The following is a 13,915-nucleotide window of genomic DNA, read 5'->3' on the forward strand; positions in this document are numbered from 1 at the left end:
CTTCTTGTTTATTTGTATTTGAAGTTTTTTTTATTTTTACTTTATTTTTATTTTATTTTTTTATATTTTTACCGTATTTAAGTCAAGACTTTAAAATAGGTCAAAAACGCTCCTTAAGAAGGTAAAAAATCAAATCATTATTCTATGGAAAATGCACCTCTACTTCTACATCAGTCATAAAATATTTAACTACTCTTTCAGTTAATAATAAGGCTATAAACCGCACCGTGGTCCAGGAACGTGTCATAAATACAAAATAGAGTCATTCCAAACCTAATGCATTAAATTAAAGTAACGGGTGATAACAGTTAATTTGACCTGCAGTTTTAGACTAATTTTTTGATACCACAATCAATTTGAAGTATTGCAAATTCAAAGTATTGGAAATTTTCTCCTCTTTAAGAAAATATATAATTTATATACTTTTATTAACTGAAAAAAAAACAAGACTTCTAAGTCAGAGACCTTAAGAAAGCGTGTGCACGAGTTTAATAAAACGCGTAAAGGTAAAGGGAAATAATTTACTGGTGACCATTTTATGGCAAAATTTGTACCAAAAAATCAACTATCTATAAGACTGTAAGACGTTGTGGTCGTAAACTAAAAATAATAACCAAATCGAATGTCAAGCGTTTAAAGGATATGTTTACCACAAGGATGGAATTTCACAAAAACAATCAGCACGAAAGTTCGATTGCAGCCAAGCTTACATTAGTAAAACGCTGGCAACAAATACTAAGATCCGTTTGAAGAAAAAAAAAAGATTCCAAGCCGTACCAACACACAGTGAAAAATAAAGGTTGTGTTTCGGACCAAAAATCGATAACTTTTTTGTTAGTAAAAATAGAGATTTGAAATTTTGCACAAATGTAAAGAAGTATATGACGCTTCTAATGAAATACTTTTTATAAGAATTTTTTGTAATACAAAGTTAAAAATAAATAAATAAAAATCAAAAACTTCAAAATTGGCATTTTTTTTTTTATTTATATTTAACATAATACTTTACAAATGTATGAAAATACCTTAAAATTATTAGAAACGACGAAAAATACATAAAATGCTTACCTACTAGTTATAGAAATATTTAAAACAGTTTCTTAACAATTTTTAAATAGTTGTTTTTATGAAATAATGTATAGGTATATTAAAGGTACTATATCATAACTGCATAGGGAGTTTCAGTTCCTGAAATCAGTTCGTTGACTTTCAAAAGCTGCAGAGTAACTTTATCAAGTTCTTACACATTTTTGTTATACGGTTTTCTAATGCTGGTGATGTACGGGTCGGAAGTGTACAGAAGAGTCTCTTTGCAATATTCTATGCATATAGGTTGACAAAAACGAACAGATGAAGGGGCCGGATTTTGCTAAACAACTGCGCCAGTTCGTAATTTCTATTGCAGAAGATGGTGGATAGCAGGTCTGTTTAATTTCTTGATTATTACAATATGGTGGGAATATGGAACAGTTTCGTTCATTTTTCACCTTCCTCATGTACAAATACTGTGCTTTTGTTAAATATAATCAATAAACACGTTGAGTGCTTCTTCATCCGTTAGCATATTTTTCTGGCTTGCGTTTTCCATAAAACTCGATATTATTTTTTTTTTGTCTTTATCAGCAATCCTTAATGATTCCACAAATTTTGCTTCTGCTTCTTCTCCTTATAAACGCAACGCTTGATGACATCTACTAAAGATGTGCTCGAATCCATATTCCTTAAGTAATATGGAATTTTTTCTTTTTTTGCTGGATTCTGACGAATCTCTATAAGACACGCACGTTCTTCCGCGTTTTTCTAAAGAAGTAGATGGCGTGGGGTCGGTAATTGCCTCTTCTGAGTTAGGTAAAAATACACAATATTCTGAATCCAACCAATCACTGTTCTTAGATAAAAAAACGTCTTTTTCCGTGACGCCTGTATCTATCGTTTATTAAACAACGGAATAATATGTCTTTGAATATCACTGATTATGAAACACAAGTTGCCCTCAGAAAGTTGATGATTTTCTTTTAAAATTGTTGACAGTGCCTCAACTGTCCTTCCTCCATCAATATAGGAAAGCAATAATTTACATTTGGAACACTTAAAAGCTGTCATTTTAACAAGTCACAAAAGTAACCTACGTAATATTCAAGAGTCAAGCGTGTCGGTTTAATTTCCACTGTGAATTTGTTATACTGATATAAATGTTTCAACTCTTTATATATTGACAGTGTACATTCACCACAAAATGAGTGCAAAAATACAAGAATGTCATGGTATCAATAAAAAATTGATAATAAATTAAAAAACATATACCAAGCTATTGTTATAAATGAACAAAATTTGAAACCAAGATAAAAAACGGTTTTCTGTTTTTTTTACTTTTATCACTTTTTCTCGATAATTTCGGAAACCGCACGTCATTCTGCAACTCATTCTTATACATGTTTTTAATAAACACCCTGGCTACATACTATATTAAATGTAAAGCGTGGGGAAGCGTGGGTAACTGCCAAAAGTCTTGAAGAATATTATTTTTTTTCATTTATTTTATTGTTCAAATAATTACTCCTAAACTGAACCATATAAGTAAAAATGTATAATTTTCATTAAATCTCCATAACATGAGCTTTTCAAAAATGTATAATACTTTATATTTATTCCTAGAAAGTGTTATAGAAAATTAACTTTTAATGTGATGAAGCGAACAGGTTTGAAATGAACATCCGCAAAAGTAATAAACAATAGGGCTTCAAAACTTTTACTTTTACATAAAATTATGTGAAACTCCTGCATTATAGTAATGATTGACTATTAAACTATTAAATAAAATTGAAATATAATGACAGTAGCAACATTAGTAAAAAACATTTATGATATGCTGTTGCTCTACAATTTTCCACTGTGCAACATTCTGAAAGCATTCGCAAGAACAACATTCAGAAGACTGTATAAAAAATTTGGAAATCGATCTTTATATTAAATAACTTATTTTACTTTAGTTCATCATAGCATTAATGGTACCAACAGATTTTACACAAGCAATATAAATGACACCTCTACAAGCACAAAATACAAACTTGTTGTTAAATTTGATAAGAAATTGCTCCCCTGGGAAATTTATTTAGAACATTGTATCAAAAAAAAGACTAATTCCATTCATTAAGATGTCCATTTCTGACCTTTCTAGTGATAAATAAGTATTTTGGCCCAACTTGACGTCTACTAAAATCTTGGCTGTTTACTTTCGAGAGAAAAACGTTGATTTTTTTGAAAAAGAAGACAACCCATCTAACTTACCAGAACGTCGTCCAATAGAAAATTTTTGGATATTCTTATGTCGATTGTTTCTTAAGTGGACTTTACTTAATATAATGCTAATTTCAAATAATAAAATAGTAAAATAATAAAAATAGATCAAAAGCATTATCTAAATTTTCTTCGTTTAAATTTAATCACAGTTTTGAAGTGATTTATGACTTTTCAAACACAGGCCATGTGAAATGTTGTCACCCGTTCATGGTGTTGTTTCACAGTGTTGGCTTCTTCAGTGTTAATACCCTTCATGATTGGTTCAAATAATTTAAACAACATGCTGTTTTTCTAAAATATATCTGTTTAGTACAGGACCAACGGCATCGTCAAATAGTGGGTGGTTTTTCATCCATACACTTCGCTTTACTTCAATAGGGCAATCTTAATAATTTTTTTCATTTGAAGAAATAAGTTCAATAGTCTCTGATAACTTTTTTAATGCCATCATAATCACAAGACGCAAATTAATCAACACAAATAAATTGAACAGCATGATTAAGAAATCCTTTTAATCTTTCTTCACTATACTCGCTATCATTTATACGCTTAATAAGTTTTTCATTTAAATCTGAGATAACAGATTGATGAAATACAACTCATTTAACCTCTTGCAAGTCAATTAAGTGAAGAGCTGGGTGAAGGGAAGATAGTAATCCACAATCTTCATGTTGAAAAGTGTAAATAAAAGAATCTGGATCACTACTCTCAATAAATCCTCTGCGAATGGAGTGCTTAACAGCTGCACCAGATTCTTCAAACCCTGCCATTTTAATTTCAATTACTTTTAAAAACATAGAAAGTTGAAAACCACATAAACTAGATAAATAGCTATAAATATATATTACTTAGTATTGGCTATTCATCTCCTGATTGAATATTTAACGCCATTACGGCGGGCAATGTGGTTGGTCTGAGTAAAGAATCTGCCGAGATTACTGAAATTTTAAGCTACCATGAAACAACATAATTATTTTAATGTAACGCTTACCTACTCATTACCTACTAAATTACCATTTGTATCCTGTTCTGTGGTAACTCAGTAAATTAGCATAAACTTTTACTATATTGCAAGGATCCCTTCAAGAAATGTAACACAACATGAATGGCATCCCGAGCCTACTGGAGTTCGCCAGACGATTATACATTCACACCAAGTTGTGAAAGATAAACCTGTACCAACTGGCTTGTTGTCTAAAAAAACTGTAGAAAGGAGAAACAAAGTCGTCAAAAATTGCATGGGAATGTTTACAAGAAAACTTTAACGGAAGCTGATGAACGAAGAAAGAAATTATTTTAAAAGATGTAAAGACTAAAGAATTAATTGTTGCTAAAGAATTAATTCGAGTTTAACTGTGTTAAACTTATAATCGTAAGTTAACACAGGTTACAAAATCGTGAGGAGCAAGAGTTATTATTCCCCTAAAACAAGTTATACTTTACATAAAAACAAAATTATGCCTAAAGTATGAAAAAATATTATTAAAAGCACACCATCTATTGACAGAAAATATCTTACAAATAATTTTTTTTAAGTTGTACTTTTGTACAGAAATTTTTCCGCATCCTCAATTCAAAATTAAGATCTTGCCCTTCTATAAACAACAGAAGGAAAGGATTACCAGGGCTAAGAATGTAATTCTGGTAATGCTTTCATTGCAACTGGATCAAGACATTACAGATTCTACGACGGGAATATCTTGCAGTGATAATCATAATGATTATGCATTAACTAAGAGAAACGTTTTTTGATTGTTTGAAGAAACTTGAAACATTAATACAAGTATTTGCAATACAAAAAATGGATGTGTGTCAGCTGCATTTACCCTTTTTAACAAAAATAATTCACGATGGGAGATTGTCTTAAAGCTAGTGTAGAAGATAGCATTCTTAATGAAACACTAAATTTTTTAATTAGTTTGGCGTCTAATCCTGTAATCTCTGCGCTCTTTTCTGGATTTAGAAAAAAACTGCGAGCTGTGTTGCCATCATTTGTATTGCCATAACGAGGTTTTGGTTTGTGTACAATAAGTCCCATTTGTTTTTAAAACTTTTGTTTGATTTCTTCCGAACTTTTTTTGATACGACACTTTCCCTCATTACTTCTAGCTTGCCATTTTTTTATGTCCAAGCGGTAGCTAATGTGTAGCATGCATTCAAAGGTACGGATCCAAGCATGCAAGGTAGACAAACCAAAACTCTAATTTTCTTTTTTATCAACCATGCCTTTTAATTCACCACTCATCATTTTAGTAGTAGCATCACAGATATAACATTTTTGTGTTGAACGCGCGTCAGTTAAAGCATTGGATACTTTTCCGTCTGTCATCATAAGTAAAAGATTGTGTTTCACAATATTTTTAGATTCACCAGCGCTACACAGTGTTGGAATAAGTTCAGATATTTCTTTCAAAACTTTTTTAGTTTCTATTACAGTAAATTCATGTGCTTCTTTTGAAAAGATGAATTTAATTGGTCGACAATAAAGTGTTTATGATGGCCGGGGATTTTGCCAAATATTATTATGACAATCATCATTCAATCTCAATGGGACAAATGCAAATATAAACAGAAATTCGTCGTTAGCATCGAAATTCTCAAACCTCTGTTTGTAGGTACTATTGCCAGAACTTCCGCCACATCCCCATTTGCTTATTAATATAAGTGACGATTCCCAGGACAAAAAGTTCTATAGAACTTCTATAAACTTTTGAAACATATGGCCTATAGAAATTCTATAGAAATTCTGTAGAACTTCTATAGAATTTCTAAAGGCCATATGTTTCAAAAATTCTGTAGAACTTCTATAGAATGTCAATTAATTTCTATAGAACTTGCTATAGGACTTTTTTTTTATATTAATATATGTAAAAAAAAAAGTACTATAGGAATTTCTATGGAAATTAGCAGAGATTTAATACAAATTCTATAGAATCCTATAGAATTTCTATAGGCTATATGTTTCGAAAGTTTATAGAAGTTCTATAGAACTTTTTTTCCTGGGTTTAGAAGGTTCATTTTTGAGAAATTGACTTTGTGTTGTTATTAACCGTTCAGTTGTTTTATTCAATATGGGTTAAAGTTTAATTTCAACCCGCGTTTCTGAGACAGAAATAAAGTCTTCTAAAGGGTAACACGACTTTTTGGATTTACATAAATTATGGTAAGAAGGAAATACTTCATGTCCCGCTTTTCAGAGACCACTTTCTTGCTTGTTAACAAGAGTGACTAGTACACTTGGAATCTACATAATAAGCTAATGCCTCATGGCTACTCAACTGTCTGCCGCCACAAATCACATCAGTAGATTTTCTTTGTCTTAGGGTTTCTGTACTTTTTCTAATAGAGGTAATTGCGCCTCTTTGACCCGATAAACGATGTGCTATTTCAGCAGCTGTGGTTAGTTCACTGGCACTCCGCGATTGCACTAAATCTACAACTCTACGTCTTTTGGTTTTTATAGACAAGTCTTCAAAGTTTTTTTGGGCCAACTTTGAAGCTGACTTCCTTCAGATGTTGTGGAAGCACTGAACGAGTTACGAACGGTCGTACAAATGAGATTTTAAATCCCGAACATTTTCGTAAGACACGAAACTTTTTAGTAAAAATTCCGATAATGACAAAAAGCCAGGAGTATGGGGACGATAATAGAGTTTCAACATATACACAAGAAATGTGATATAAATTACAATTAAGTCATAGTTTGGTGTCCACCCACCCAATTAAATTTTGTGACAAACTTTAATAAACTTTTATTTGCGTGAGTTGACACCAAACGATGACTAATTTAAAATATGAGCTTCTATAAAATTTCTTTTAAAAAATGGAATGTTTAAGAATTTAAATGTGATCTAACGAGAGAAATACATGAAAATTACAACTGACATAGTAACTTTTACCTATTTATAAAAAAAGTTACGACTTTCACCACCCGATGTTTTGTCAATAAGTAAGAATATTTACGATATTATGACAATTAACAGTTCTTCAGAAACAATTTAAAAATCAAAACTCTACTTAGCTTTATCTAATTTTTTGTTTTGCTGTCTCTTTGATACTGAGTTTTTGTTTTGAAACGTGGTCAAACTCAATCAATAACTATTTTGATAAATCTTAATCGTAGAATATCCTTATCTCATGCTCCTAGAAACCCTCCTTGGTGATGATCCCAAGATCCAAGCTTAAAAAAACAATTTTGAATTTAATTAAAAGTGTTCAAAACACTTCACCTTTTTTTTTCTTCACCGTAACATAGGAATTATTCTAGAGTTTTCAAATACGTCAGTTTTATTCAAACCATTCTGTAGCCAGTTAACCATAATGCCTTGAAACTAAGTCAGGCCAGAACATAGGCCTAGTACCATATCATTAAATGAGAGGTAAAAGACGTTTTTGTAAGCACTATTTCACCTTTTTTTGACTGATCACTCTTTGACCTATTTTTGACTGATCACTCTTTGACCTATTTTTGACTGATCACTCTTTGACCTATTTTTGACTGATCACTCTTTGACCTATTTTTGACTGATCACTCTTTGACCTATTTTTGACTGATCACTCTTTAACCTATTTATGACTGATTAGTGAAATTTTTAGAAATATGATTGTCGTACAACTTTCTGCAGAGGGTTTTTGCACTATTTTTTTTGAATTTAAAAACAGTTCGGCACCTTATATGATTTGAAAGAATGAAGACCATATTTATTTCAAATATTTTCAGCAAAGCTAAGAGAAAATTATAATTGTTTTTTGGGCGTTTTCTCAATGAGAAGTCAAAGTTCATCCCAAAACCAGCAATTTTTACAGTAATTTGATTCAAAATCAAACGCTGAAGCACATCACGAGCATTAGCAAAATGATTAGAAATTATAATACCACGTGCTGAAAATCTAGCAAGTTAAGATAGAAATTCAAATAATTATGATGGTCGAAAAAATATAAGCAATTGAAGGGGGGAAGGGGTGGCATAGGAAACAACTTTGAAAAGTAAACTATCGGAATTTTTATTTACTTTTTTTATTTAATTTGATCAACTTTAAGATTTATAAGTTACTGCATAAACCTATAATATTTGATACAATCATCATTTCAAAAAATCAAATAATTTAGTTAGAGTTTTTCTAATAATGTTTCTCTCTCAACTATGACAGTTTTATTTTTTTCTTTACTCGATTATTCTGAAATACCAAGAAGAAGATTTTTAAAATAGAAGATCACTTTCTCTTATGATTGATTTTTTATATCTTTGTATATTTTTAATGTGTATATATATATATATATATATATATATATATATATATATATATATATATATATATATATATATGTTCAAATATTTCTGAACTTGAGCCAACCAAAAAATTAAAACAAAGAGTTTCTTTAATAATGATTCTATCAAACTTAAACCAATCAAAAAATTCCTGGATATTTATATAGTTTCACAACTTAAATTGCTAAACAACAATTTCTCGAAGTACTGAGCTGCTAGTAAAAGTTGATGCGAACATGTTTTGTATTATTGGGTGTACTCCACCGTCTTAACATACCATTGAGAAGCAATTACTATATATCTGATCAACTAGTTTTGTGATATTCAAGCTGCATGAATCATTTGTTTTAGAAGCGTGAGAGATTTTAAACGGACTTAAAAAGCATTACCGGAGTTTTCTACAAAGCGTACCACCGATGAAATCTGTTTTATTCTTGTAGTCTGTTACCTGTACCTTTACACTCTTATGCAAAATTAATTGTCTTTATCACCTTCTTGCTAAACTGCTTTCTCAACTCTTATATTTACATATTCCTATATTTACAACAAAGGAAGATGATGTTGGTGCCACAAAGATTAAGATGAATAAAGTTGACAAAAGCATTTTTTTGTGAATATCATGAATAGAATTGAAACAAAAAAAAAAAATGTTTTCAGATCTTATCTTGTTGAAAATGTTTTAAAAATGTATCCTTGTTTACCAAATCTTTATTAATAATTATCTTTAACAATATGGTATGAAATAAGTTATGCGTTTACTCACGTTAATCTTACTCAAAAAATGCTTCCGAAAATTTCTTATAAAAAAAATTTTTTATAGTTTTTCTTTTGCTGAGGCTGACAAAGTTGAACATCTTCCTGGTAAAAACTTGCTTTTCGTTTATACTTTTCTATATCGGTAAACCAGTCAAAGACTGAATTGTAAACGTATTGAAACGGGCCATAGCTTATGAAGGGTGGACTAGGTAAATTTGAAACCCCAGAGTAAACTGCGCAGCTCTTAAAGGGGCAAGGGTTTTTTTTCCAGGCGTATCTTAGCCCATATACAGCACCACCGTTTGCAACAAGAAGGACTTTGTTGTTGGTTGCGAATAAAACTTTAGCTTCAATCCAACTACCATTGCTCTGTTGCACCTGTTACAAAATTATTTTTTGAAATACAAAAAATTTTTTTTTATTAATTTAATTTTATTTAAATTAAAAAAACATTTTAAAAACATGGTAGCTTTTTATTTCTAAATGAAAAATCCCAGAGGGCTCGAAAAAGCATCTTTTTTTAACATATTTTAAAAGTATTTATAATACAGAAGCTTTGGTCAAGCGAACTTCTCTGGACTCAAACATTATATTAAAGATTAAGAAGGATATCAATGCAAGAATTTAAATTGAAAGTAATTGTAAAAGATTTTTTAATGTTTATGTTTAGAATTAGCTGAAAAAATATATAATAAATCAGCTTTGAAAACCATCCTAAAAACAGCTATGCAAACAATAACACCTACAAACCTCAAATCCATCCAAGCTAACAATATTAATGCCGTTAGCTGGAACTGATTCCGCTTTGTAATATACTATGATGTTCTGCGGTCCTTTCAATGAATAACAAACCAATGCTTTTTCAAAGATCGGTCCAGTCCAGTATACATTTTCGTTGAAAATAACTGCGCGTGCACCTAACACCAATCTTTCGGCCACATCAGCTTTGTCTCGTGGATGAATGCTACCGTACGGAGATATATCGTCAGCCAGATCCATGGCAACTGCCATAAAAACATTCTCTTGTTGCTTATTAGGCACATAACCGTATCCTGCGGTTTGAAGCCATCGAATTGTAGGAAATCCAGGAATATTTTTATCAGATAGCGACGCGAGCTAAAATGTGACAACGCACCTTTATAAAATTGTAACTCGTTTATTGTTTATATTATCATTTTCATTTGCTTAGATTGATACAACTTGCATATAAACTACATGCTTCTGGAAATAAAAATTTGGCGAAAAAGAAACCTGAACAAAGCCAAAAGGAAATTTTGGATTTGTTTGTCCACCTGTTCCAATACTCCAATCTTTTCTCCAACCGTTAATCATGGCGGGAAACGTGCAGTTATATCCATTGGGATGGTAAGCGTTTTCTTCCCCTTGGTACCATATAACTCCATAAATTGTAGTGTTAAGAAACGGTGAAATCATAGCGTTCCATAACACGTTATCATTGTTGTGTATTACAGGGTAACTAAAATGACGTAAAATCAATAAAGTAGTTAAAAACTACTTTCTATATATCTTTTTCATTTTTTACAGAAGTTTTTTAAGAAGCTCAAAATATACCTAGAGGTTGCATTGCAAACCCTGAGAGTTTCAGGAGATGACCAAGATTCAATACAGCTTCCTCCGTAGTTAGACGATATTAATCCAATTGGTACTTTATAGAGATCGTATAATTGTCGTCCATACATCCAGCAAACAGCAGAAAATGAACCAACGGTTGCTAATATTATAGTAAAATACAAATTCTTAAAAAAGGCTTCGCAACCTTTTTACCATTCCTGTCATCAATGCAAAATGTGGGAGCTCTTGATGGAAGGAACCCCAAACTAATGTGTTGCTCGAGAAGAGTTTTGTGAAAATTTTACAAAAAAATAACGTTTTGATTTTAAAAACAAAAGTAATGTAAGAAAAATATCACCAAATATTTTTGCACGTGACAACTCTTTTCCTAAACTACTTAGTGAAAACTCCTTTAAAAAAAAATCTATTTACGCGTAATATATTCAATTTTTTTTTTTATTATCATAACTATTTAATTAATTTACGTGTTTTAAATGAATAACTTAATACAATTTTTTCATTCGATTTCTGTTTCAGCAATTAAGTTTAGTAACCTTTTGGCAAAAAGAGGTCGAGAGAAAAAAAGTGCTTTTAAAATTCTAATAACTCAATATAATTTTTAATTTGCACGCTCCATTCAGAAAACATTTCAGAAGCCGAAATAAAAGTTTAATTGGAGATTGCCTTTATTATTAATATCTACTTTTGACTCGAGCTTCACTGTTTCTTCTCGGGCAAAAATTTTAAAAATAAATTATCAATCAAACGATATGAAATTACATTATGTATAAAGCCTTGTGAATGATGCTATAATATCGATGCTATCATAGTGTTTATACGAAAAGATTTCTTAGTTTTTAACCCGGAATAAAGTTTTAACTTGGCCAAATCGAAAACGAAAATATTTCAAAAAGGCATAGAACTTATTTTCGAGGAGTTTGCCGAAGAAGGTTTATATTCAATAATACGCTATGGCGATGTAACTTAAGTTACAGCGTATTATTCGGGATAAAAGATGTTAGGGTTAGGGTTACCTTCGGATGGTAAGGTCCATTGTTGGGAAATTTTGGCTGTTGAAATTTCTCTAATGGGAACGGTTGAATAATGTCTTCTTGAGGTAAACAAACGAATCTTAGTGTAGGTTGAAGCAATTTTCTTCTCTTCCTCAGATGTGGATGCCTGAAAGTGTTTTTTTATTACAAATAACCTGATACAATTAATAAACTCTTGAGAGAGAAATTCTTCAATTTTTGAGGGGTTACCTGGTTTACTGAAAATCGCATGTTACTCTGTCCACCACAAAGCCAGACATTTCCGAATAAAACATCATTAATCTGAATGGTCACTAATCTTTTGCCAACAGTCGAAGTACCCTCTATTACAACTGGCTCGTCAGGTTCTTGTTTGTCTAATACGACGCTCCATACGTTATCTCCTCTTGCGTCTAAATGGCAAGTAGTTAGTCAAAACCAAACAACAGGTATGTAACCACATTCTAAATGACTCTGCAAGTTTGCAAAATATTAAATATAAATAAAATTTAAGTTAAAATGAAAAGACGATATTAAAGATGGTATTAAAGTTTTTAAATAATTGGTCATTTTTTAGTTGTAATATTTATATCATATATAATATTTTCTAATTGAGATTTGCGTAACTTTTTCGAACCGCCGTGGTGTAGCGTGTTCCTTTGACTACTATGACAACATCTTTGCCTTCTTCTCCGAACCCCCAAACAACAGCATTATAGGGACTTTTTTGTAACACCATATGATCAGCATAATGGTTTGCAAATCGAAAAACTGACAATCCGTAGCTTCTTTCACAAAGCAAAACCAAAACAAAAAAAAATGTCAACATTTTTATCGACGTCGCAGCTTCTTTATTTTGACCTTAGTAGTTACACAGCAAATATATCGCAGTATTTGCTGTCGGAAGTGACGCAAGTTATGAGATTTGCATAAAGAAAAATATTTACAAGTCATTTGCTACCGTCAGCTGTTTCCCAAACATAAAAATTAACACTTGTTAAAAATACAACAGAGATAATGTTTTTTAGCAATAGTTTTATTTTTAAGATTAATTTTTTTTTTTTTTTTTTTATCCCAACGAATTTTATTTTGATTAACTATTTTTTTCATGAAAAAATAGTCTTGATAATTTTTACCGCAGTGTCTTGCGATATTTTTCAGCTTTAAAACTCTTTTTAACCCGTGCAGAAAAAATGAACATTTTTGTCAAAAAAGTTTTAAAAGTTTTTAAAGTTATTTACAAAAACCTGGAGTAAGAGGTCATGAACAGACAAATTTGCAACACTTACGCAAGAAATATGTGAAAAATTACAATAAATAGTTTGTTGTTTACTCACGCGTGTAAAGCGTAATTAAATTTTAAGACAGAATATTTTTTTTATTTGAATGTTATGGACACCAAACAATCACTTAATGGAAGTCTGACAAAGCTTCTTTAAGACCGTTTTTAAAAACTGGAATGTTTACGAAATTAAATCGGAAATATCAAAAAAAAAATAAATAAATAAATAAATAAATAAAAAAAAATACAGGAAATTACGACTTACTTCTAATTTTACCTATTTATAAAAAAAAGATTTACGATATATCCTATCTTCTCGTAATAACGTATTGTCGTAATCCTACTGAACTAAACGTCCGTAATGCAGATACCTAATCGCATGATCATAGCAAGTTATCATCTTACTCTGCAATGAGTGTCGAGTTGCTTTCTTAACACTTTTTAGTAACAGCAATTAAATTATTGTAAATCCTTCTTTGCTTTGACCACCCAATGTTTGCAGCAGCAGCTAAGTTTTGTCAATGATTGACTGTTTTTTTCGATAGTACACTGCTAATGATCCTAATGAGGCAATTTAAAAAACCAAAAATCTTTGCCAGTTTTACTTTACTCTCGCTGATTATTGCCTCAACTGCTTAAATACTGGTTAAATAACTGGCAGATTGTGACGCCTGAATGGGGACAGGATTTCAGTAGTAGCGAGAG

The 13,915-nt window shown here is 30.9% G+C and overlaps 1 protein-coding gene across 1 annotated transcript; it reads right to left on the reverse strand.

Annotated features, from left to right (window-relative positions):
• Window positions 1-8,674: 8,674 nt before the first annotated feature.
• Window positions 8,675-12,806, reverse strand: LOC145187288 (sialate O-acetylesterase-like). Its single transcript, XM_090068869.1, has 7 exons — window positions 12,556-12,806; window positions 12,160-12,341; window positions 11,932-12,076; window positions 10,898-11,057; window positions 10,577-10,802; window positions 10,076-10,441; window positions 8,675-9,703 (listed from the first exon to the last, which is right to left on the reverse strand). Exons 1-7 carry the CDS (start codon window positions 12,755-12,757, stop codon window positions 9,368-9,370), a joined length of 1,617 nt encoding a protein of 538 aa, XP_089924995.1. The 5' UTR covers window positions 12,758-12,806; the 3' UTR covers window positions 8,675-9,367.
• Window positions 12,807-13,915: the final 1,109 nt, after the last annotated feature.

Source organism: Hydra viridissima, unplaced genomic scaffold, assembly GCF_058129835.1.
Source record: "Hydra viridissima isolate aposymbiotic clone 2 unplaced genomic scaffold, HvirCarnegie_v1 scaffold_12, whole genome shotgun sequence".
Lineage (NCBI taxonomy): Eukaryota > Metazoa > Cnidaria > Hydrozoa > Anthoathecata > Hydridae > Hydra > Hydra viridissima.

What these genes read in the sequence shown, in the direction of transcription:
- LOC145187288 (XM_090068869.1), bottom strand. Translation starts at nt 12,757, where the DNA reads ATGTTGACATTTTTTTTTGTTTTGGTTTTGCTTTGTGAAAGAAGCTAC. An exon ending in ATGGACCTTACCATCCGAAG is followed by an intron (nt 11,058 to 11,931) that starts GTAACCCTAACC and finishes CTATAATATTAG; the next exon opens with CAACCGTTGGTTCATTTTCT. An exon ending in TTCCTTTTGGCTTTGTTCAG is followed by an intron (nt 10,442 to 10,576) that starts GTTTCTTTTTCG and finishes GTCACATTTTAG; the next exon opens with CTCGCGTCGCTATCTGATAA.